Raw genomic sequence first — 22,849 nt, forward strand, 5'->3', positions numbered from 1 at the left:
TGAAGAGCTCCTCCCCCGGGCAGTCCTAGGTATTTGTCACTCTGGTGCAGTGGCTCAACCTTGGAAACCCTGGGCGAACCTTAAAGAATACTGATGCCCAGGTCCTCCTGGAGACTCTGATTCAGTTAGTCTGGGATGCGGGAGACGTGTTGGGGATTTTAAACTCCCCCGAGTGATTCTCCTGTTGAAGACTGCTGCCCTGACTCAAGCAGCCCCTCCCCCATCACTCTACCCCAGGCCCTTTGCTGTGTCATTTGCTGTTCTGATCACCATCTGAGTGCTGTTTACAGGTTGATTTTCTGCCTTTCCTTGCTCGAGTAGAAGCTCAGGACAGGGACTTCGGTGCCGCATTTAGATCAGCACCTGGCACAGAGTAGGTGCTTAATAAATTTCTGTTGAATGAATGAATGAACTTCCAGGTGAGGTTTTTTGGGAGCAGTTCTAAGACAAGCACTGCTGGTTAAACGTAATATGTCTCCCACTCTCTTAATCACAAAAGCAAAAAGTTGTTCCATGCACAAGAGAGGAAGAAATAGCTGGGTTTAAACAGGACAGAACCGAGCATAGCAGAGAGTGGCTGGGTTTGCAATTCTACTGAACCCCAGGGCCACATTCAGAGAGAGAGCTGGGGGCTGCGTGGAAGCGTGGCCCCTGGTCTCTGTGGCAGGGCCCAGGGCCTCAGAACCTGAAGTCTTCCTCTTAACCCTGGCATCCCCCATTGGGGTCTCCTGTTGACCTTAAGCACGGGGACCAACAGATCTCCCAGGGCTCTCTGGTCTGCCACCTCACCAGAGTCGCGTGTGAGTAAACGTAGGGATCACTGCTAAGGAGGAAGAGCCACACGTCGGAGGCCTGTGCCCTCACTTTTGCTGTTGCATGCAGTAGTTTAAACAGGCTGCAGCCGAGACAGGCAGAGGCTGGGTGCAGGCGTCCCGGAGCTCTGCTAGGAGGGGACGCAGGTGGTTCCTCCCTTCTCAGAGGGTGTAAGCTGTGCGACAGCAGAGGGCCCAGAGCCCGCAATTCAGACCTTGGGGCAGGGAGGGGCTGCCTACCCAGAGACTGGCATTAGGATGGCAGGAGCGAATGCTTTTGTGCGAACCTTGCCTGTCTGGATCCTCCAAACACAGAGGCCACTCAGGGCACGGGCTGTTGGTGTGTTCTTGGCAAATGGCTTAGTTGTCTTTTCTCCTCAAATGGCCTCCAGCATTCGAGCCCGAAGCCCTGACCGCCTGTTTCCCTGACACTCAGGTTCTTGGGAGTCCCCTCCTGGGCCTGTGGGTGTAGAGAATGGAGGATGAGGTTAGGAAGCTGGAAAGTGTCAGCTTTCCACCTAGTCCTCATATGTGTTCATGCGGGCGGGCATTGGGCAGGATGCACAGACGAGTGACTGTCTCTTTCCCCAGCTACGAGACCACCTCGAGCGAGGAGACCAGCGGTGAGGACAGCTCCCCGGAGGACCTGTCAGACAGTGAGGCTGAGAAGAAGTGTGAGGGCGCGGAACACAGACGGGGCAAGGATGCCCACCCCGACGGCAGGGCCGGGCAGTCTGTCTCCGAGGGCATCTGCCGCGTAAGCCAGGAGAGCGGGCCTGGGGAAGAGCTCCCCCACCCCAAGGCTGAGAGGTGAGTCAGAGGGCACCCATCCGGGCGCTCAGTCCTCAAGAAAGGACAAGGGCGGTTGTTCACTCTTTTGTCCAATTATTCATTTGTCCCCTCAGCAGTATATTCTTGAGTGTCTGTTCTCTGCCAGGTACTGAGCGCCGGTTGGACTGGACAGATGTGACTCCTGCCTTCACTGGCTGTGTTGTCACAGACCGTCGTGTCTACATATAAAGCTAACGTCGTCCTGACTCTGCAAACGTGAAGCACTTTACGTGTAGTATCTCATGTGACCCCTTGAACAATCCTGCAGGGTAGAAAATATGACAATCCTCACTTTAAAGATGTGGAAACAGAGGCCTGGAGAAGTTAGGCGACCCAGCTGGCAGAGTGGGGTCCCGACCCCGGCTTTTCCGATCTTTCCCACACACCTCCTCTCTGCCTGTCCCGTTGGCCTTGCTGACACCACCCTGCCTTTTATTGTGAAGGGGGGAGGTCGTGTGCCCCATGAAAGCGTCCACCCTCTTGGGTTTAAATCCTCTGGCTGCGCATGTTACTGGAGACAAGGTGCTTAAGCCGTGGTCGCCTCACTGTCCTCATCTGTAGCATGTGGCTGATGGCAGCCTGCTAGGTGTGTTCTGAGGACTGGATGAGAAAAGTAAGGAAAATGCCCAGCACCGTGCCTGCCACACAGCGGGCTCCCAATGCGTGGTAGAAGTCGGAATAATAAGTCCCATTGTCATCGCTGTCACCATCCCCAGCCTGGTTGCCAAAGAGGTGACGAGCAGTGAGTGTGGCTGATGGTCCAGCAGAGGGGCAGGGCTGCTCCAGGTGGCAGCCCCGTAAAGATGAGATGAGAGCAGAGCTCCCTGTGACCAGTGCTGTCAAGTCCCGCCCTGGCCTCCACTGCTGCGTCTGCCCTTACACTAACACGGGAAGGGCGTTCGCCATCGAGTGCGCCCGGCGTCATCGATTTTCGTTGTATTGACTCTGTTAGCACTGTGGTGTCCTTCATGGAAGAATAACCTGAAGAAATTTGCTGGTATGCATTGGGTTCTTTGGATTTTTCAAGTTGCTCAAGCAGAAAATGTTTGATCCAAAGTCAGAAAGACCTTTCCCGGTGTCAGGAATTGCCTTTGGGCCCGTGGCCCTCACTTCGGTGGGCCACACTTGGTGATCTGCTCCTGCCCCCTGAAAACAGCAGGGTGAAAAGGGCAATGGGCTTGACTCACACTTGAGGTGAGTTTGGAAGCCTCGTGGCTAGGAGGCTGTCTCCACCCGTATTTCTGAGGAATGCCCCTTGCCCGGGAAGTTGCCCAGTTTGGGTGTTTTTGCTGCTGAGAAGTGAAAGTCGACGTAGGGTTAACCTTCTTTTTCATCAGCTTGGAGACTGATATAGACATATATTTGTTTTTCTTCAGATATGAACCCTCTGAAGAATTCCTCAACGCGTGCCGGGCATTGAGCCAACATCTGCCAGAAACTGGGACCACCACCGACCACCTCTTGGTACCCTGACTTTCGTTCTCGTGTAGAGATTTCTGTTCTGTTTGAGCTGTTAGTTCCCACTGGGCGGCTCTGGTCCCTTGCCACCGGGTCCACATGTGGCTGTGCACGCAGGAGTCCCTTTCCGCTGGGCGCTCTCTCATTCGTGCAGGGTCTCCTGCCTCAGGTGGAGGACCGTGCTGAGAAGGTGGGAGGGAAATGACTGCACGAGGGCAGGCCTGTGCTGGGGTCTTTACTGACTGGCGTTAGGCATTGCACCCTGTCTTAAAGCTATTTGTGGCTTAGCTCAAAATTGCCTCGAGATCTGAGAGAGCTATGGGTAGAGCGGAAAAGAGCATCTGGAAGGGGAGCCGCGGGCTCTGTTCCCTGGATCACCACCTGCGAGATGCTGGGCAAAGTGGCTCAACTTTGGCTCAGTTTCCTCATTCATAAAATGAGGGTGGTGACCAGCATGTCTCCATTACCCCAAAGCCCTGGCATTTAATTCTGTAGTCCTCACTGGTTTTCTTGAAGTCTACCTGTGGGTCAAGAGACCACAAACAAGAAAATACACCTGTTTGCTCCTTAACAACTTCCTGCCCACGGAGATTAAACACAGAATGAGTGGGTTCTACTTGTAATCAAGAGATACTGGCACAGACACATTTTCCCAAGTTAGGAGAGCAGCTGCTAAAACCCAGCACGTAACAACTTGTAAGCATTTTTAAAGCCCATTTTGTTCTTCTTTGCAGAAGAGCCTTAGGAGTAAAAATAATGGATTCAGCCCAACCCATTTTTGTTATTTTACCTTAGCTGATTTGGCAAATAACTGTTCCCAGATTGATAAAGAGCCGATATGCAACGTGGATGTTGATCAAAACTCCTGTTACTTGTTCTTAAGTGAATTGCAGAATAACTTAATTCCTAGCTCTTCATTTAAAATCCATCACTGTTTCTTAACATTAGAGTCTTTCTCTAGATTCCCTGGATCAAGGAGATATTCTGATGTATAAAAAGTGTTTCAGCCACAGAGGATTCCACTGTTTCTGCCTAGATGAGTGATCAGAGGCGCAGATCTGACACCACACCAAGCCAGGGTCACAGCCCCGCTTAGAGACAGAGCAGGTGTACAAGGACCTCACTCCAGAGCCAAGGGAAGTTAGGCAGCCTGCCCCTTCTTCACCTCCACTTTGTAGATGAGACAAGTAAGGTTCGAAAAGGTTATATGGCTTCCAAGGTCACACAGCTGAGCCAGGACAAAACCCTGGCCACGGTGGTTCAGTGACTCCCAACCCAGGGCCTTTTTCACGATGAGTGTGACATCATTTCTGGTAATCCCATCCCCGTAGTTCCTCCTTCTCTTTAGATAAATGATCTAAACTTGTTCCATGTTAAACGCTTAGGTCGTGTCACACACAGAGGGGATGTCGTACACTCTGGAACTCTCCTCATTCATGGTTCCGAAGGAGCTGAATACTGCAGACACTGGGGTCCTGCCATGGGTTCTTAAACCATCTTCTCTGAAGGTCACAGCAAAGCTTAAAAGCCAAAAATAATTCAAGCACAGCTGTTTGGGTTTTATTTCAAGCATAAGTTGAGCGTGCTGTTTTTCTTAGCTTTCAGCATGCATTTTTCCCATTAGTAAAATGTTGTGGCTTTCCAGCTATGCCTATTCAAAACACACAGAAATCCTGGTAGAGCCTGGGGCGAGCTCAGTACAGGCTGGCTGTGTGCGTGTGAAAGACAGGGTCTTGGTCGTCCTGTGCGTGCAGGGATGTGATCCAAGCCTGCGGTGGACACAGTCACCACCCAGTGAAGTGCTTCGTTCCTGGTAGTTGTGCTGCTCCCCCAGTGCTCCTTTCTGCCTCAGTGGGGGCCAGTTGCACAGGTTCACAGTGTGTCGCTGCCTCCCCAACCCCACCAGCTCTGAGCCCTCCAGGAGTAAGTTGCATGGGAAGTTGGAGGAACAGAGGTGAAAGCACCCAAAGCTAGCTTTTCCCAGTGGAAACTAACGCCCCAGCTGGAGCGCCCAGGCCGGGTGACCTGCTGGACTTGGAATCTTTTCGTGTTTCAGAGGCAGAGCTTGAACACCATCAGTCAAGAGTGGTTCCGCGTCTCCAGCCGGAAGTCGTCTAGCCCTGCTGTGGTGGCCGCCTACCTTCGGGGAGTCCAGCCTCACTCCCAGTGCATCCTCAAGCTGCTTGTCAACCTGGCTGATGGCAACGGGAACACAGCCCTTCACTACAGCGTATCCCACTCCAACTTCTCCATCGTGAAGCTGCTGCTGGAGACAGGTCAGAGACGGCTGCATCTGTGCAGCCTGGGTCCCTCCGGGAAGGCAGTTCTTGTACCCACTTCTTTCCAGCAAGGAGCTTCCTCGCTGTTCTGAGTTCCTCCTGTATCCTGTGAGCTGGGCGAGACCATTTTGCCTTTATGGTATCTTTTATTCTTCACAACAGTCTCGTGATGTGGTTACTAATATTCTCATGTTGCAGAGGAGGAAACTGAGGCTCAGAGAGTTATAAACTTGCTCAGGTCACAAGGCTGGTACATGGTAGAGTTGGACTTTATATACAGTCTGTCCAGCTCCAGAGCTAGACCAACTGCCCCTAGGAGAGGCCACATTTTATCATCTTCATAAGTACTTTTTAACAAGGCCAACGGCTCCATCTGATCAATTTGACTTGATCAGTTCATTCATCCTTCATCAGATAGTTGTGGACTACACATGCGGTCCCTACTGGCCACCATCAGGGAGGCAAGGTGAGCCAGGTGGGAGCTCTCTGCTTCTCAGGAGCTTACAGCCTGATGATCAGGTGGAACAGGGGGACGGCTCCCAAGAGAGAGGTACAGAACGTGATTCCAGGGCTCAGAAGCAGCGAGATGAGGTCCCGTTCTGGGAACAGGGAAGGTGGACTGAAGCCGGTAGGTTCCAGCAGAGAGAAATGTCCCAGGAAGGAGATCCCGGAGAGGTAAGAAAGGGGAAAACCGGAGACCAGAAGGCTTCCAGCTGGACTGGGTGTGAATTCAGATTGGGGAGGTGGGGTGGACGCAGCGTGGGCCTTGAGTGCTGGGCTGGATAGCGAGAGCCCGTTTGACAGCACCAGGAGTCAGTCTAGGGTGATGAGCGGCGAGCACCGTAACCAGGCGAGTTCCCTACAGAGTGAATTTGCCGGTCAGGGTAGATTAGTGGAGGAAGCAGGGGCAAGAGGGGGCGGGCCAGACAGGAGGCCATTGCAGTGTCCACAGAGAGGTAGTGAGGGCTCACAACAGGGGAGGGTAGTAGGAATAGAGGAGCAAAAGGCCACTGGGGGTTAGTGACGGACTGGCTGAGGGGCGAGGGGAGCGGGAGCTCTCTGATGTGGCAGGCTTGGATGGCTGAGAAGGCGGTGCAAAAGGAGGAGAGGACACGTGTGGGGAAAGCAGAAAGGATAATTCAGTTTGACGCAGATTTTGAGTTTCCAGTGGGGTATCCAGGTGGAAATGTCCAGAAGACGATTGAGAATTCCAGATCCACAATTAATGGGCAATAGAGTTTTGGGTGAGTCCAGCTAGAGCACAGCCAATGGAGTCCTTTAGGAAAGGAATGCAGATGGAGAAGGAAAGAGGCTGCAGAGAGAAGCCCTGTGGGAGGCCTGCATTTAGAGAGAGAATGATAGAGGCCAGTGGAGGAGACCCAGACGGAGCTGTGTGAGAAGCAGGAGAAATAACAGGATAGTGGCCGACAGGGGCCAATGATGAAGAAGGCGTCCTGAAGAGAGAGTGTCGTCCACTGGGTCGAATACTGCAGTGTCCCTGAGGGATGATGCCTGGCCGTGGCAGATTTGGGAAGGGGTCACTGGTGACTTTGGAAACAGCTCTTTCATGGGGATGTTGGGAGGAAACCAGGTTGCAGAGGTGAGAGGAGTGAAGTGCGTGGGTCGGGAAGGCAGTGATGTATGCTGCAGCTGAAGGAGGCAGGAGAGGCTGCAGAGAGTTAGCGTGTGTTTGTGGATAGAAGAAACCTGAGCACGTTTGTTGTCTGAGAAGAAGAATCCGAGGAGGGGTTGGGGGACAGAGAGAGAGACAGAGACCAACAGAGAGAGAGATTAAAGATACAAAGGAGAGAGAAGCTTGATGGAGCCAGGTCTTGGAGGAGCTGGGAAAACCTGGAATCCACAGCAGAGGCGGATGAAGTCAGCCTAGGCAAGCAGCTGGATAGCTGTCCCTCTGAGAGGGAAGCAAAAGGAAAATAAGGTGGTAAAGGTCCAGAGAGATGTTGGGGAGGGGAGAAGGGAAGTGAAGTCCCCTTGCTTCAGATGGCCTCGATCTTCTCAGGAAAGTGGAAGCAGGATCTGGGTTGTGGAGTCTGGAAAGGGGTGGTTAGTAGTCAAGCCAAGAACTCTGCGTGGTTTGCTGAGCGGCCCCATGGTCCGCTGAGACTAGACCGCAGGGCTTAGAGTGGACTTTCAGCAGAGTGGGTGACATCAAGCCACCTGGGAGTGACGGTGTGGACAGGTGGGTGATGGGGCTGGCTGAAGATGTGCGGGTCCCTGTCGGACGTCATCTTGAGTTAGGGATACTGTGTGAGGGATACCAGGAGGCTACTACCAGATGCTCTCCACAAATTAGGCCCTCTGGTAAGCACCTGGCATATGAGATCTCATTTAATCCTTGTGACAATCCCATTAATAGGGATGATCATCCCTGTTCTGTGGATGATAAAAGCTCAGGAAAGTCAGCAGACTTGCTAGAGATCCCATCATGACTAAGCGTGCTGCTGGGGTTGAGGTTGACACCGTTGCGTTCCTGGCGTCCAGGAAGTGGAGCCCGTGCTAGATCTGTAGGCCTTATTAGGAGGCTGGACGGGGAGTTTAAATGGGCATCAGGAAGTCTGAATTCTGGATCCAACAGCTTTCTCCCAACTTGGATCTCGTCTACCCGGCTTACGTCTCTCCCATAGCTTCCCGTTGCTCTTAGAATGGAAGCAGCCTCCTCAGCCTGGAGTCCCAGATGGCTGGCTGCCACCTGCCTTTGCTGTCTCTGCCAGCAGGCACCTCCTCCCCTCCACTCCAGCCACGTGGCCTCACACTCACCAAGCACGTTCCCTTCTTGGGACCTTTGCATTTTCTTTCTGTCTGGCCCTTTTCCCTGAAACTCTTCTCATGATGGCTCCTTATCATTTGAGTGACAGCTCAGATGTACCTCAGTGGGCTTCCTGATGAGTCCATCTAAAGTGGCCGCCATGTCTCCTCCCTCTAGGGAAACACCTTGCTTTTTTGTTTCGATGATCAGTGCTCGTCACTTCTACCCAAAGAACTCAGCTCAGTCACGGGGACTCCTCTCGTCTTGTCCCTTTCAGTGTCCCCAGCACCCGCACCAGTTCCTGGCTCATAGTAGGTGTTGAGAGAATATACCTGTTAGATGACTCCTGGGAGCTAGGTGAAGTCCCAGTAAATTTCCAGTTCTCCAAAGTTGCATCCAGCAGCCTTGTGGCTCTTCCCCTGAGAGGGTAGGTGATGGACGCGACCACAGCCCCCAGGCCTTTCTGCTTCTCACACCATCAAGCGAAGACGAAGATATGGTTCTAACCTTGAGGCAATTTTATTGGGTTTCAGCTCTTCATGGATTCACGGGTACCGTAAGAGTGGTAGCTCCACTGAGGAAGGCACATACCTGAGTGGAACACGCCTCGTGTTCCGTTTACCGTGTTCACTGTCAGAGGCTTTCATTACATCACATGAGTAGCAACATCTACTGCTCTCTGAGTGCCTTTCCCCACCAGTCACAGTGCCAGGTGTGACACACACGTGCACGACCATGTACGGTCCTTGCAGGGATTGTCAAGCAGATATGAACTGCATTTTCCAAGTGAGAAAACTGAGGCTCAGAGAGGTCAGGTAATGTGGTTGGAGTCACAGAGCCAGTCAGGAGCTAAGCCAGAATTCCAACCGTGATCTCTCACCCTCCCAACCTGGGCTTTTTCTACTACGGCAAACTAGGTTTCAGGGACAGTGTGAGACCTCAGGAGCACCTCGTGTGTGCACCAAGAATCCAGAGATGGGTCACGTGGAGCTGTCGTCTTAAGTAGCTACAGACGTGCAGCCTGTTAGCAGTTCTCCGGGTGGGCCAGGCCAGGCCAGAGAATGGACTACTTAAGATTTGGCTGTTATAAATTTTCGCCGATGTTGACTGAGAATCCATTCTGTACTCATCAACCCTAAAGTAGCTTGGAAGCTTTTCCCTTTAACATACCGAAATAGCTGAAGAGCCACAGAGCATAAGGTCTGAAAGGGGGTAGCAAGAACAGGCTGAGAGTGCCATCCCTTCCGCTCCCTGTAGAGGGCTGAGGAGGGGGACGGAGGGTCACAGTCCCGGACCTGGGCTCCCTTCCCACGCAGTCGTGAAGCATCAGGAAAGTGCATTACAAACTGTAAAGGGCTGCACAGAAGTGGCCCGTCACGGTGGAGCGCAGAGCTCAGTCCTTTGTGAGCCGTCCTTCGTTTTGCCAGGTGGCCACCACGGAGGAGGAAGCTGGCTGAGTCGGAGTGTGCTCAGCGAGAGCTTTCCCCTCCCCCCAGGCTCCCTGGTGGCTGCCCAGGAGCTTCTGCTGTGAGAGCCCTGGGTCCTCAGCCCCTTTTCCGAGCCGCTGGGGAGGGGCTGGGCCTCGCTCTGCTGACCTACAAGTCATGTTCACACCTCTCAAAAGCAAGCAAAAGCGTCACGGGGTAAAAACAGAAAAGTCTTTAACAGGCAGTGTGGCCCTTCCCGTCTTTACCAGGATGGAGCTGTGAGGCCGTGCTTGCAGTGTGATTCTGCCTTCCTGGCCCAGCTGGTCGTGACAGTGGTCAGGGGGCCTCAGAGAGGAAAGTGCTGATCAACGAGCCGAGCGGGTTTCTCTGTATCCACTGGCGTCCGGGTGTCACTGTGGCACGTTGCTGAAGAATCGCTGGAGTGAGCTGGAGGGAATGTCAACCAGAGTTGGTTTTTCCCTTGCACGGAACTTGGAAGTAGCCCTGACGGACATTTTTTCATAAACCAGATTTGTTGCAATGAATACCTAAGTCTTCAGGAGCAAGTAGCAAGGATAGAAAGACAAGAATACCGTTGTGGACAGTAACAGGAACAACAGTTGACACTTTCTGAGTGTTTGCTTTGTGTTAGGCGCTGTTCTAAGTGCTTTTGAGATATGAACTCATTAAATTTCTGTTATTATCCCCATTTCACAGAGGAAATGCTAAGAAAGGCCAAGCGACTTCATCTACTGAGGTGGTTTCACTGTTGCCCAAACAGGCTCTTCGGATAAGTAGTAGTACAGGGAAGATTTGCTTTTCCACACGTACCACCCCTGAGAGCGGCATGTTTCTGCAGCAGATAATGGGCTGCTAACCTCCTGCGCCTCCTTTGGTGGGGAGGCTAGGAATGCACATTGCCAGGGTTACAAAGCAGAAATTTCCTTGAGTTCTCTTTTAGCACTTCATCTTAAAAATATGCCAGTTTTTCCTTCTGTTGTGAGATGTATATTCTTAATGGCTTTAAAATAAAAGTTGATGGAATTTTTTTCCCCTCTGTTTTTCAAATGAGATGGTTATTCCTGGGATATTCCCCAGGTTTACCCTGTGGCGTTTTTCATGCCCCCCGGTACATTGCACAACATATCCCTAGGCCTTCGGAAGGACCTGCAAACACAGCCATCTGCTTAGGAGGTACAGCCAGACACAGAGAGGGTGAGATCTGAAGTCGCAGCTCTGGGCAATGTGGCCAGGAGAGTGGTGCGTCTAGGGCCTCATCTCACCTTCGCTCGGGCAGCTCATGCAGCTTCCCTGACCTTCAGTGTCCGCATCTGTAAAATGGGCGCACTGTCTTGTGCTCTGCTTTAGGAGAGAAAGCCGTGGCGTTGGCCCCCTCGGCCATCTCTGACTCTGCTGTGGACCTTTCCTGCTAGGTAGCCTCAGAAAGCTTGTAAAGAAAAGTGGCCACTTTGAAAGGCTACTAAAAATGTCAAAACATTGATTCCACCCCTAGGAAGGGATTGCTCTATTCCGTGGCCTTTTAACCAACCAGCAGGCAGCATCCTGTTGAACAGGCTAAAGCAGACTGCCCCTCTGGCCCCTTGGGAGCTGTTCCAGTGCGCGTTGCTTCTCTTGCAGGTGTCTGCAATGTGGACACTCAGAATAAGGCTGGCTATACCGCCGTGATGATCACTCCCTTGGCGTCCGCAGAGACGGATGAAGACATGGCTGTCGTCTGGAAGCTCTTAAGGGGAGGAAACGTGAACATCCAAGCTACTCAGGTAGGAGATGTGAACACGATCTCCTCTTTCATAACTGTGGACACTTGCCAGTTTTATTCTGCCTGTGGGGTGAGAAATTCCATGCAGATCCATTTAGGGTTTTTAGCCCAAGATGTCTGGGCTCTCCAAATGACATCTGTCCAAAGCCTGACCATTTGGTTTCCTCAGAGGCTCCCGAGATCCAGAGACAGACCAGGACAGAGGTCAGTGAGCTTGTAATCCAGTGTGCAAGTGGGCAAACTCCAGCTGGACTCGACCTCTCAAACCAAGTGTTCCCACAGGTAGCACCTTGAGAAGGCATGAGCTAGCCGGCTGCTCCAGGAAGCCACTGCAGGTGATCCACCGTGATCATGACTTACAGTGCGTTCAGAGATTGGGAGTCTCTGTTCTGCCTCTGGGGCCCTCTCCTTGAGAACACAGAGTAGGGTACGTCTTTACTCAGCACGGCTTTGAGTAAGACAAGGCTCCGTATAGAACAACGGGAACTCCTCAAAAGGCCGCTTACCCATCTTTGACCAATACAAGAACAGGTAGAGTGCATTCAACTCTCCGTTTCCCCCTAGAGTGTTCACAGGTGTAGCCTAACTACCTAAAACTGAGAAGGATCTTAGCTCTCACTCTACCTTAAAGCTACAGGTTAGCCTGGTACGTCATGGATACTGGCAGAAGACACGAGACTCCTGTGCCAGAGACAGGGGACTGTGTGTTACTCAGAGTAGGAGCAGTAGCCACGACATCAACATTTACACCACTTCGCTGAGCCCCAATTCCCAATTCCCACAGGACGATGTGGGGAGGGCCAGATCCCTGTGCACAGAGTGGGTTGTGCTGCTGGAGAGGAACCCTGAGCTTAGGAACCTGAATCTTCTATACCAGACAGTAGGCATGCCTGCCCTCTGCCCTGGAGAAGACAGCATGTCTACCTTCCAAGGCCATTGACTGAACAAACACGCTTAAAATGATAGTCTAGGACAAAAGGGCAGATAGAAAGTCTAGAGACCCGTGGAAAATTGTCTCCCAACAATATTTTAACTCCACTCTTCCCCACCCCTCCCCCAAAGTTATTGCAGACAGTAGCCTGACCTGATGGCAAAGTCACTTTGCACCCTTCATCTAGTAGCAATCCTACTGATGGTAAGAAACAGATGTCCGCAGGTCACATTCTGGTTTTCACAGTATTTTCACCCACCTGCAACTCCTACCCCATAGGACTCAGTAAAGCTGTTTTCATTTTAAATAATGTGTTTCCCAAACACATTAATTTTATTTTCTAAATTGGCCCTCGTGCAAGAGGATGCTCTCCAGTGACCAAAATCAACCCCCTTGTTTTATAGAGGAGAAACTGATGCTCCTTCCAGGTGGCCAGAGGAGGGGCGGGAATTCACAGCTTCGGCTCCTCCCATCAGCTCCGCCTAGAGCCTTACCTCTGAGGCGAGGGGCAGGTACCAGGTCAAATGGGAGTGAGCTGGGAGGCTGGGAGTCTCCTGGCTAAGCTGCTTATCTCCCCTCATATCTCCAGGGTCAGCGCAGCGCCTGACATAGCCGTGCTCTGTAAATTGCTGTTGAATTAAACTGTGTTGAACTGGACCAGGAGGGAGCGGAGGAAGGAAGGATCCCCGGTCAGGCAGCTGGGCAGACGTGGAGACGGTCTGCATATGCTGTCTGGCTTTAACTCGGAAGGAGGGGTCTGGATGGCACCCTCGGGGTCTGGTTGGTCCAGTAAACCAACCGTCACCTCAGGCTGAGTATGAACAAACCAGAAGCAAACAGCCTTCTCTGGAAAGATCTGTCTGGGTTCCAGGGCACCTGGTAAGACAGTCCCACATCCTGAGCGTTTGCCATACGTTGTCCCCAACGCTCAGAATGACAGCAGTAGCTCCTAAGTACAGAGCGTTTGTTGAGCCCGCGGGTCTCACGACAACCCCGTGAGGGGCCCACCTTGTTAAGCATTCCCATTTTACCAGATCAGGAAAAGTCTTCGAGAGTTTAACTTGTCCAGATTCACAGGTCAGAAGTGGCAGAGCCAGGATTTCTGTGATTGCCCAGCATCCTGGGCGGGAAAGCAGAATCCATCGGAGGCTGCAGACTGGAGCGTAATCAGTGAACACATCAGCACACACGTCCTGTGCACATTTCACGTGCGAGACGCTGTGCTCAGAGCCATGGGGGGTCTGAAAGGAGAGGAAGTGTGGTCCTTGCCTCGTTCTCGCCACCTTACCAAGCCTGATGTCCAGTCAGAGAGGCAAGCCTGACCTGCCTGGAACCCAGGACAACCACAAGGGCAAAGTATAATCAGTCCTGTGAGAGGACTGTGTATCTACAGGAAAGTCTGTGAGGAATGATGGTCACTTGCAATCAGAAAAAGTACTACCGTACGTTAGTGCATTCCCGCCTTTATCCCATTTGATTCCCAAAGAGCCTTGTGAGGTGTACTGGACAGACCATCATTATGTTAATTTTTAAGATAAGAAAGACCAAGGTTCAGGGAAGACAGGTGCCGTGGCCCGCGTCCTGCACTAGGAGACAGCAGAACCAGAGCTTGTCCTCACGCACCTTCTGGTGCTAATCCATTGCCACGTCCACTGATGGTTACAGGGACGTAAAAATTATTGTCAGTGGCTGTGGATTAGAAATGACCACAGGACCATGCGAACAGAGACCGTGTTGAGACAAGAGGGTTCTGGGTCTCATTAAACAGAAAATACCAGAGGCATTCAGAGCAGACCAAGGCTTTCCGGAGGAAGTTGGGCTGGGGCAGGAGTAGGAAGTCGTGGTACTGAAGCATTCGACCCTTCGTTTATCCCCTTGTTCGACATTTGTCAGCACGTACTTGGTGCTAGGCACTGGGGTGACAGACATAAAGAGGACTGGGTCCCTGGGAAGGAGCGAGGTTGACAGGGTGCAGTACTAAGAGCTGAGTGCTGTGCTGTGAGCACCGAGACTGGGGCGTTAAGAGGCGGGCTTTAGAGAAGGTGCAGCGCTGGACTAGTGTCTGGGAAGAGGAGGAGAAGTTTGCCAGGCGGAGGAGAATGTGTCCCATGCAAGGGCAGAAGGAGATTCATGTCCAGGGTCATTCTCTGGAGAGGTCTTCCCAGATCACACCCAGGCTGGAGGGGGTCCCTCCCGGTCAGCCCCCGCCTCACCACACCCCTGTGCTCTGTGTGCAGGGGGGCCAGACCGCGCTGATGCTGGGAGTCTGCCACGACCGGGGGGACATGGTCCAAGCGCTCCTGAGCTGCGGGGCAGACGTCAACCTGCAGGACCACAACGGATCGTCGGCCCTCATGCTGGCCTGTCACCATGGCAACGCGGACATGGTGCGGCTGCTGCTGGCCCACCCGGCCTGCAACAGCAGCCTGACTGACAAGGTGAGACTCACAGGCAATTAACAAGTAGGTGTTTCACTTCTCTTCCTAAAAAGTGCCCTGCCAGCCAGCAGAATTCCAGGAACCATCTGGCAGCAGCCACAGAGTCAGCTTCCTAAGGCTGTTGTGGGATTTAAATGAGGTGATCTGGGTAAATGCTGGGAAACCCCAAACCCTAGCCTTTCACGGCATCCTCAGGGGATGTGCCCAGGCCTGGCCTTGGCCCTCAGCTTCCTTCAGTCACGGCAATAACAGCACGTGGCTTTGAGGTGGTGGCTTGGACGGGGACCCCCGCTGTCTGTGGGCACTCTCGAAAGGCTGGGTGAAGGAGCCAAGTGTCCACGCCCTGGCAGTGACTCACTTACAGGGTGGCCCCTCCATCAAGCCGGCTGCTCGGAGTTGTGTTGTAGACACACGCTTCTCACATAAACTGCGTTGTGAGGCGACAGCGGTGATGATGGTGACGGCTAACGTGCAACAGGAGCTCATTGCCAGGTGCTGTTCTGAACGTTCCCCTAGACTGTCCCATTTAAATCCCACACCAGCCTTGAGAGGTGACCTCTGTGGGAATGAGGGAACAGAGCTGTGGCTCGTGGTCGGGTGGCAGACCCAAGATGGCACAGCGGGTGGACGCAGCCCATCACACTCTGAAGCCCACACACAACTCTGCACCATCGTCCCTGTTGTCACCCTGTGGGGTCCACGCCTCTGGTTCCTGCTGAATCCCCAGCACCAAGGAGAGTGTCTGCCACATGTCAGGTGCATGAATCGACATTGAATGAATGACCGCTGGAGCCTCAGAGGTGAACTGTGGGGCGTGACCCTTTGGTCATCACTGTAGGCTGTATTTCTGGAGTCCTCACGGGATCTTACCTCCCTAATCCTCTCAATCACACCGGGAGGTGGGGACTTCGGGCCCCGTTTTACCACCAAGGAAACAGGCCTGGAGAGTTTATGAGGCTGTCACAGGTCCAGGCTGCTGATCACCGGGGCAGGGACTCAGGCCCAGGCTTGACTCCAGTGTCCTTAGTGTCAGCACTAGAACAAAACGCTTTCAACAGACTCCTCCGTACTTAACATCCACAGTTCAGGGGAACAAGGGCCTGGGGAGGGGAGAGCTTCCCCTCCCTCCCACTGGCAGCCTTCATACTAGGCCTCATCTGAACTGCCCGAGAATATTCCATCAGGACTCAAGCTGCTGGTCCCTCACCCACCCCCGGGAGCAGCCACCCCAGTCCAGTGTCTTGGCCAGTGAGCCCAGCTCCACCCAAAGCCATTTCTGAGATAACGAGAGAGAGCACAGACCCTCCTGGAATGCGCGTGGGAACGCGGTGGGCTGCTGGAAACAGGAGCCTCCTGTATCGGCATCACTCAGTCAGACAAACGATCTGCGTTCTTGAGCTCCGCAGGGTCGCCTGGGGCAGAAGGAGGCGGCCCCCGATCTGGAGTGGGCCAGGGCCCCCTTAGTGGCCACGGAGGCCTGAGAGGTGGGCCCGTGGACAGGGCTCCCTGGTTAGCTGGCGGATGGGCAGTGAGTCTGGACGCCTCTGCGGGTCGGTCACAGACACAGCTCAGGGGCTGTATTGGGAGGCGAGGAAGGGCCGTGGTGGGAGGGCTCACCATGCCTCAGACAAGTGGAGCGATCGTGAGAAGCAGGGACTTACACACTCGCAAGTGTGAAAGTGCGTTCAGTGCCTTCGGGCGGGTCACCTGGCCACTCTGAGCCTCTGGTGCTCGTCGGTAAGTGGGGTCAGCAACAGGCCATCCCTGAGAACGGGAATGTTGGTGAGGCCTGTGCTTGACACCGAGAGGCGCTCACTGGCCGGCAACTGTCCCTGTTATGGAGGGGCCGACAGTGGTGGCTGACGCGAAGCAGCGGCCACAGGACTGAGTGGGGCCTGGGCGTTTGTCCGCAGTGCCTGGAGGAAGCAGGGAGGATGAGGGTCTGGGGTTAGAGGAGCCTGGCCCCCAAAGGGAGAAGCGACCCTCATCCGGGTGATTTTGCCCCCCGGGGGAGACTCGGCAATGTCTGGGGACGTTTTTTTTTGTCACAAGTGTGGGAGGGGTGCCCCCGGCCCCCAGTGGGTAGAGGTGGGATGCTGCTAAGCATCCTGCAGTGCACGGGAACACGGAGAATTACAGATGATCCCACCAGCAGGTCAGGAGTGCCGCGGATGAGGAGGCCGGTGTAGGCAAGTGCCGAAGTCCAGGTGGTACCAGGCGGCCGTCTCGGTCAAGTGCGGGGTCAGGGAGAGCCGGACGAGGGTCTGAGACCAGGCCGGCTGCAGGTCCGGGCTCGCAGCCTCAGGGAGGGGGGTACTGACCGCCCAACAGGAGATGGCGGCAGAAGCTTGCCATTGTGGAAGGTGGACAAGTCAGGGCAGCCAGCAGGCTCAGGGTACCCAGGTGGTGGGGCAGCAGGCCCACAGGGTCTGGACCTCACTCATGATCCGGGCACCTGCTGCCTGCTTGGTCAGGGTTGACACAGGAGTCACACCCCAGTTGCCCAAAGGGGACCTGGGGAGAAGTTCCCGTGGGAGGTGGAACCGTTGACTAGCCAAGGAGCCTGGAGCCCTGGGCTTGCGTCTGCGGGGGGAGTTGTCCTCGTCAGGGCCGCCGCATCATGTCAGTGTTCATTTTCCCACGGAGGCTTCGATGTGGCCTAGATTGTTCGATCATCCCATGGAAAACTGAGAGAATTCAGGACCTGAAGTTGGTTCCTCTCATCCTACCAGCATTTGATGGTTGATGTAAATGCAGAGCCCCCAGAACAGCTGGCAAGGCATGGCCCCTGGGTTAGAAGGTCATTCAAGAAATTGGTCACCTGGCCTCCTGGGGCTGCCAGGGTGATAGGACACGAGGTGGTGAGGACTGAGCCAGGCCCAGGCTCACCCTTGAAGGCTTTTTGGCAGCCGTCCAATTGAGAGCTTCCTGAAGGCAGAGACCACGCCTCCTCATCTTTGTGCCAACATGGTGGGTTTTTGGTGAGCTCTGCTGCTGTCGAAAGATAACCCCCCACCTCCTACACATGCACGCATGCGCACACACGCACACATACACACACATGCATGTGCACACGCACATATGTGCACAGACATGCATGCACACACGTACATGTGTGCACGTACATTCACACATACACATGTGTGCGTGCACAGGCACACACATACGCGTGCATGCACACACACACACAGGTCTGCTGGCTGCCAGGGCCCCTTGCACCTCTCGGACCTGCAGTCTTGCAGAGCAGGGCTCGCCATGCCTGGTCACACTGGCGCTGCACACCGTAGGCTTGTTCCCATGGGAGGGACACAGGCTCCCAGGTGGTCTCTCTGGCCACACTTTCTGAGCTGAAGGTGGTCCCTTACTCTCCATGTCCGCAGCTGGGGAACCCGCAGACGCAGGCTGTCATCTCCACGCGGGCTGTGCTCAGAGGTGCGCGTGCCCCTGGGCCTGGCCCCGTACTCTCCCATCGTAACGGTAATTGCACTGCCTGCATGTTTATGTGGAGCCTTGGGGTTGACAGAGTCCAGGGCTGGAGGCCAGAGTGCAGGGGGATGGGCCTAAACAGACCAGGCCCCTCTCTTGTGGGCCTTTTACAAGACTCCTCCGCTGCAAGTCTGGGCTTTGTTCCAAACATGTCCAATCTAAGAAAATACTCATGAAGACTTTTGCTGGGCTGGTTCTCCATCAGCTTGAAGGGGATAACTCTGGTATCATCCAGCTTCCCCTTCCCCACAGAGCTGATCGAGGGCCGACCAGAGGCAGGCGCTGGGCCAGGTGCTGGGCCAGCAGGAAGAGGCCGCAGCCAGTGTCCGACCTCGTGGAGACAAGACAGCTGTATCAGATAACCCATGACAGCAGCTCATAGAGGGGGTGAAAGGAAGGCATGGAGGGCACGGGGCCTTTTCAGAGAAAGAAGCTTGTATGCTTTGTGAAGCCCGTGTGCCATCCTTTGGGGTCCCGCTGAAACACCCCTTCCTTCCTCTGTTCCGTTCCCCCCTACTCACATACACACACACTTGCACACTCACACACACACACAGTGGACAAACTCTGTTCCTCTTCTGGACTGCTTGGCCTTTTGCCTGCATTATAGTTACTGACACGTGTGTGGAGCCCACGGCAGCTGGACTCCTCCTGGTGCACAGAGAAGAGGCTGAAGCGTTTTGAGCTGAGTGTGAACCCTTCCCACCTGCTTCTGTGGACGTTTCATGTTTTAGGAAGCAGGCCTGCCCTTATGCAGTAAGAACAACCTGGTGGGTCTTGGGTGCCCCCCACATACCAAACCCACTAATGTTTATGCAGCAAAATGCAAGAATGTTCACAGTAGGCTGAATAAGGGTCATAGACAGCATCGGGTCGGGTTTCACCTCCAAAGGAGTTTCCAAAAAATTGGTTTGCGGAGCTGTTTAGATTTCAGAATTCTGGCTGTGGGATTGACCCCACTCCTAAGAGACTGGCTGCCCTCGCAGAGCCCAGCATGCACTCGTCCTGTTGGCCGTCCCCTCCTCTCTCTGGAGAGAGTGGCCGGCGTTGCTGCCGAGAGCCCCTTGGACGGTGGCTGCTTTAGGCAGTGGGACCAGCAGCTTCCTGCATGGTGGCGGCTGTGTAAAAAGCACACTGGTGTCCTGCGCCACGAGGTCAAAATGTGCATGGTCTCATAGTGGTTAAGTTTACATGCTCCACTTCGGTGGCCCAGGGTTCACGGGTTCGGATCCCGGGTGCAGACCTACACACCGCTCATCAAGCCATGCTGTGGTGGCATCCCACGTACAAAGTAGAGGAAGACTGGCAAGAAATGTTAGCTCAGGGCCAATCTTCCTCACACACACACAAAAAAAGTGCATGTCCTTCCATGCTGTGAGCCCACTTCTACAAGTTGGTCCTCAGGAAGAAATTAGAAATGAGAAAATGCTTTCTGTGCTAAGTTTATGATGGTGAAGACTTGGAAACAACATAAGTCTGCAATAGAAGGGAAATAATTTAGTAAATTATGGAATATTATGTGGCCACTAAGAAAAATTATATCATGGCTGTGTAAGAACAGGGGGGAAAAAGTTAGGATGACTGAGTAAGAACAGAGAAAAATCTTACAGCATACCATAAGTTAAAAATGAAAGCAGGGGCCGGCCCTGTGGTGCAGCGGTGAAGTTCACATGTTCTGCTCCAGCGGCCCAGGGTTTGCTGGTTCGGATCCTGAGCACAGACATACACACTGCTCATCAAGCCATGCTGTGGCAGGCATCCCACGTATAAAGTACAGGAAGATGGGCACGGATGTTAGCTCAGGGCCAGTCTTCCTCAGCAAAAAGAGGAGGATTGGCAGTGGATGTTAGCTCAGGGCCAATCTTCCTCCAAAAAAAAAAGCAGATTCAAAATTGGTACACACTATCATTCCTGTTTAAAAACCAACAATGAATGTGCACAGGAGAAAAGACTGGAGGGAAACATGAAAATGCGAACTTTCATTTAGGTCCATGTAATGGAATAATGGAAGAGTTCTTGTCTTTTCTCTTTTTCCCAATTTTTAAAAAAATGTATTAAAAGCCAAGCAACACGTCTTTATTTCCATTGCACGGATTCCCAGGGGTGAATGCCGTTTCCTGGAACGAGGCCCATTGCTCACGGGCCTCATGGCCTAGGAGCCTCCTCGACTCCGTGGGTCTGGGGACACGTGGAGTAGAGCCACGCCCCCTGCACGTCACCTGCTCCCAACTCTCCCTTCCTCTCTAGGGCAGGGATGAAATTTGTTTCTGCTTTTCTTTCTCCTCTGCAGGCTGGCCGGACGGCTTTGTCCATCGTCCTGAAGTCACCCGCCCATGTGGAAATTGCAGGGCTTCTGCGGGCCCACGCGGAGCAGGGCAGGTCCCTGGGGCCATAGGGGCTGCGGAAAAGCTGGCCAGGGGAACAAAGGGCCTCCTTTCTGGATCCTCCCTCGCCCCGGAGAGGGCATGGGTAGGGGTCGTAGCCCGAGGGCCACCCCTCAAGAGAAGAAATTATGTCAAATATGCACATACATTCCCCTCATATAATTCTGCTCATTAGGATGCTTTGTAGTTTTGCCTTAGGCCAAGCCCCCCATCATGCGGCTGCAGGCAGGCTGCAGGTGCAGGGGGCACTGGTATCTGAGCGGCCCAGACATCTCTAGCCTTGAGTTCCTTGTGCCTCTACCCTGTGTAGCGCCGTGTAACACGCAGCCGGGCAGGAGCACATTAGCAAAGCAATACTTTTGACATGGAATTTTAAAGTCCACCGTCTTTTTGTTTTTTGATCAACTGTATATGGGTATGTCCTGCTGCATATGCATGTGTAGAGAGGAGGGGTCCTGCAGCCACCCTGGCCGTCCTCCTCTAGAGGACCCAGGGAGAATCGCCACGTGGACGGGTGAAATGCAACAAGCCCCCTTTGGGGCCCTTGTTTGGTTGGGGTTGACAGAAATCTTAAATTCAGACGAGGTAGGAAGAAGCACATTGGTGTCAGAGCCAGACATACAGTCTTGACAATGTCTGAGTCATCGAGTGGGTCCAATTCGCTCTAGGGAAATTGGAATTAACCAAGAAATCCAATCCAGTGAAGCACACACTCGTATTTAGGCAGAGTCCAGTTACGTCTGCTGTCCTGAATCTGTGAAAGAAACAAATGGATCAGAGTGAGCATCCTCCGGGCCGGTTATGGTCATCCAGAAGCCACAGCTGTACACATGACCTTGTGGTAATGCCCCTCCTTGCCCTCATAGCCTTTAGAAGTGAGCTATGAGCCCTCCTCCCCAGGCTCTGAGGTTTCCAAGACTCCAATTGCAGGACCTGCTGGCCTGGGCTGCAGCACAAGTGTGGGACCCCGGCAGGGCCCGCCCTGGGCTGACATCTCTCTCCACGGGACAGTTCTTTCTTAAACTTTCATCATCCCAGGGGGCCACATGTGCACAGCTCATGTTCAGTAACTCACACAAGGTTATCTATGAATTCGTTCTTTCCTGAGTCTCTTATGCAAAAAATGTCCCTTATCAAAAAAGGAAAGACGTCAAAGTTGGGTGCATCCGTCTCACCTTACAAACTCCGAAGCTTGAGTTCTCATTCTGACTCAGCTGCCGATTTGCTTGGTGCCTCTTGGGTGAGTTACGGAGCCTTCTTGGGCCCCAGTTCTATCTTCTCTAAAAGTGGGAATCACCCTACAACCGGCTGCCTGTGGGTGTTGTGCAGGAAACCGCTGATGGAGGTTTTGGAATCCAGTGCACAAAGACGGTACGGAAATAGTGGGAACGTCCGTGTCCGTCGTGGTTCACAAGAGGCTCAAAGCCCCAGAGCAGGATGGTGTGACTCAGGGGTGGAGAGAGTGGAGCCAATAATGAGCTAAAAATGCTTTAAATGGGTTTATTTTGACCTCAAAGCACATTTTAAAAGCAAAAACCTAGCCCAGTGCTCCTCCAACTTTGATGTGCGTACAGATCACCTGGAAGGCTGGCTAGGTGGCAGCAGGTCTGGGGGGGCTGAGAGTCTGCATGTCCAGCCAGTTCCGGGGGTGCTGATGCAGCTGGGCCGCCCCACACCCAGCGTAGCAAGGCCTTGGCCTGTCCTGACTGTGTATTAAAATGCTGCCTCTCAATCTTTTGTCTCAAAGTTTCTTTGCTTTTCTCTGCCCGTGGTTCTCGGGCAGTTGCGTGGGGTCCTGCTGTCGTGTGTCTGCAGACGGCAGAGGGGCGTCCGTGTCCTATGTTGCCAGCTTGGGGTCTCTTTCTGCATCTCACTTGGGAGGGGGAGGCAACTTTCATCTGGGCACTTTTTTTAAAACAAATCTCTCATTTGAGTCCAGCTGTTAAAATCTGCATATTTACTAGAGAAGGCAAACTGGTTTTCCTAGAGATCAAAGCCACGGAGTCATTATCAATAAGACTTTGTCCATCTTTTCTGAGATTTTTAATGTTTCTTTTAATCTTGAGTTTGGAATGTGAACACATGATCCCTCGGGGGTAACTGTCCCATTCGGATCCCGGAACACGGTAAGATGAGCAGCCTCCCTCCCTGTCATTCTCCTCTAGAATCCAGTCAACAAACAGCCATCAAAACTGACCCACACTGGCCTTAGAAGGCACCTTTGGCCCCCCTCTGCAAAAACAGTATCTGAGTTAC

The 22,849-nt window shown here is 53.3% G+C and overlaps 1 protein-coding gene across 11 annotated transcripts in view; it reads left to right on the forward strand.

The window, feature by feature from the left end:
• The window catches only part of KANK4 (KN motif and ankyrin repeat domains 4), a 64,567-nt gene extending 42,242 nt beyond the window's left edge, over positions 1 to 22,325 (forward strand). For 10 of the 11 annotated variants that reach the window (XM_070592797.1, XM_070592799.1, XM_070592800.1 and 7 more), the window contains 6 exons: positions 1,404 to 1,622; positions 3,020 to 3,107; positions 5,158 to 5,377; positions 11,213 to 11,355; positions 14,523 to 14,723; positions 20,500 to 22,325. In XM_070592797.1, the coding sequence (XP_070448898.1) occupies positions 1,404 to 1,622; positions 3,020 to 3,107; positions 5,158 to 5,377; positions 11,213 to 11,355; positions 14,523 to 14,723; positions 20,500 to 20,604 (976 nt within the window). In that variant the 3' untranslated portion in view covers positions 20,605 to 22,325. Of the gene's footprint in view, positions 1 to 1,403; positions 1,623 to 3,019; positions 3,108 to 5,157; positions 5,378 to 11,212; positions 11,356 to 12,874; positions 13,165 to 14,522; positions 14,724 to 20,499 lie in introns of all 11 variants that reach the window. The other variant, XR_011532565.1, reaches the window with a different exon arrangement.
• Positions 22,326 to 22,849: the final 524 nt, after the last annotated feature.

Source organism: Equus przewalskii, chromosome 24, assembly GCF_037783145.1.
Source record: "Equus przewalskii isolate Varuska chromosome 24, EquPr2, whole genome shotgun sequence".
Lineage (NCBI taxonomy): Eukaryota > Metazoa > Chordata > Mammalia > Perissodactyla > Equidae > Equus > Equus przewalskii.